Source organism: Microtus ochrogaster, unplaced genomic scaffold (assembly GCF_000317375.1).
Source record: "Microtus ochrogaster isolate Prairie Vole_2 unplaced genomic scaffold, MicOch1.0 UNK87, whole genome shotgun sequence".
In the NCBI taxonomy this organism is placed as follows: Eukaryota; Metazoa; Chordata; class Mammalia; order Rodentia; family Cricetidae; genus Microtus; species Microtus ochrogaster.
The window spans coordinates 1,442,362-1,444,450 of NW_004949185.1; the positions used below are offsets into that span (position 1 = coordinate 1,442,362).

A 2,089-nucleotide genomic window follows, 5' to 3' on the forward strand; every position below is an offset into this window, starting at 1 on the left:
TGTGTGTGTTCATATGTGTGCAGGTGAGTATGCACATGGTGTGAGTGTTCATGTGTGTGTTCATATGTGTGCAGGTGAGTATGCGCATGGTGTGAGTGTTCATGTGTGTGTAGGTGAACATACATGTATGTGTGCATGCATGTTCACATGCATGCAGGTGAGCACGTGTGTGTGTACGCGGAGAGACCTCTTGGGCTGTTCGTCAGTAGCCGTCTGCCTCATTTTCTTCTGAGACACAGACCCTCCCTGGACCTTAAGCTTGCCGACTAGGCAAGGCTGGCTGGCCAGTGAGCCCCAGAGACTCTCCTGTCTCTGCCTCCGCAATGTGGGGATTGTAAGCCTTCTCCACCATGCCCAGCATCTCCCATGGGTTCTGGGGATCTGATCTCGGGTGTTCACGCTTGTGCAACTGCCCACTGACCTGTCTCCACAGGCCTGAGGAGGAGTATGTTTTAGATTTTTTTTTTCTGGGTCTGGTGAAATGGCTCCATGGGTAAAGGCCTTTGCCTGGTGACCTAACTTCAATCCTTAGGACCCAGACGGTAGATGGAAAGTTGTTCTTCAGCCTTTATCACGCTGTGATAAGTGAGCGTCTACACGTGTTCGCACATGCTCACACACACATGTAAAAAGTTATATATATTTGTGTGTCTATTCTGTCTGCAGCTGCACGTGAAACCTCTGAAGATATGGAATGCTGAATATATCCGCGTTGTTAGTATCCTTCATGATCATATGAATTCTGTTTTCTAGATTTTCACGCCATGTACTGAGAGAGAATAGGGATTCCCCCAGAAGCCATGGTCCATGAGTCACAGTGAGCTTATGTCCGGGAGTAAAGAGAGGAAGCAGGAGCCTGGAGTTCAGGGAGGCGTGTCTTCCCCAGGGGTGATGTTGGAGTGGGCCAGAAGGGAATGTGACTTGGACAGACACCCAGGACCTTTGACAAGTTCTGAGATTGTGTGTGTGTGCTTGACCTCAGTGAAGAAGGGCAGAGATTGGGGAGGCGGCGGCTGTGTTCAAATCACAGGGGGCGGGGGCTGTGTTCAAGTCACTGTAGGGTTGTCAAGAGAGGGAAGAAAAAGTGAACCGCCTGTGCAGTCAAAGAAAGGAGTCGGGGGAGGGCGGAGAGGGGAGGAACAGAGGGATGGAGGCCAGTTGGGAGGCAGGGTCAGGCTTGGAGTGCAGATAAGGAAACCACTGGGTGTGGGAAGGTCCCAGCCTTAGGCAGAAGCCAATGATACTCGTGACTGTGAGCCTGAGAGAGGCCCCGTGTAGTCACCGGTGCAGAGGCTAAGGGATGGCAGTCCCAGGCAGGGCTGGGTACCGCCTGGCTCCCTCCCTCACCTGTCATTGCCAACACAGAGAGGGGGCCCACACGTCGTCGCCCATGGAGCCCGTAGAAGTTCATCTTGTATTTTCTTGCAGGATCCAAGTCGAGGATGGTGACCTCGCGCTGGTCAGCAGCTACAGGCACCTCCTGGGGCTGCCCGTCCCTGTCCTTGTACTGGACCATGAAGGAGTCGAACTGTCCATCAGGGACCATCCATGAGAGGCTCACAGAATTGGGGGTCACACCCGTCACTGTCAACTCCTCCAGACGGGGCTCAAGCGGGGGCTCGATGGCCGGAGAGGGCTCTTCTGGTCGCGAGTCTGAGACAGAAATGGCGGAGCCTGCTAGAAAAAGTTCCTAAGAGTGCCATACGGAAGACTGCACCAATCGGCAGCACTCCCGCCCAGAAGCTTCACCAGCAATCTGGTGGCTCTGGCACCGGCAATCCGGCTCAGCCGGCACAGGCACTTTTGAGCAAGCCTGGTAACCTAAGATCCATGGAGAGGTGTAAGGAGAGAGCCAGATTCACAGAGCTGTCCCCTGATGTCTGTACATGCACCATGACACACGCATCAGATACAACAGCAACAACACGCACACACAGATGGCTTCACCGAATCCGTGCCAGCTGTCTGTCACGAAGCTGGTGACAGCCCTGGCCCTGGGTGACTTGCCCTGTCTAAATACTATGACCGTTCAGCAGCTAGACAGGCCCTGGCCATGGGGCATGGGACTCAGGAGTAAGAGGGAACAGAA

At 54.0% G+C, this 2,089-nt stretch overlaps 2 protein-coding genes across 2 annotated transcripts in view; both read right to left on the reverse strand.

Annotated features, from left to right (window-relative positions):
* Positions 1 to 2,089, reverse strand: part of LOC101994656 (RT1 class I histocompatibility antigen, AA alpha chain-like) — a 629,094-nt gene that overhangs the window by 467,747 nt on the left and 159,258 nt on the right. The window lies entirely within an intron of this gene.
* Positions 1 to 2,089, reverse strand: part of Tnxb (tenascin XB) — a 61,761-nt gene that overhangs the window by 31,520 nt on the left and 28,152 nt on the right. The window contains exons 11-12 of the mRNA XM_013355021.2: positions 1,750 to 1,821; positions 1,348 to 1,653 (exon numbers count right to left, since the gene is read on the reverse strand). Coding sequence (XP_013210475.1) covers positions 1,348 to 1,653; positions 1,750 to 1,821 — 378 coding nt within the window. The remainder of the gene's footprint in view (positions 1 to 1,347; positions 1,654 to 1,749; positions 1,822 to 2,089) is intronic.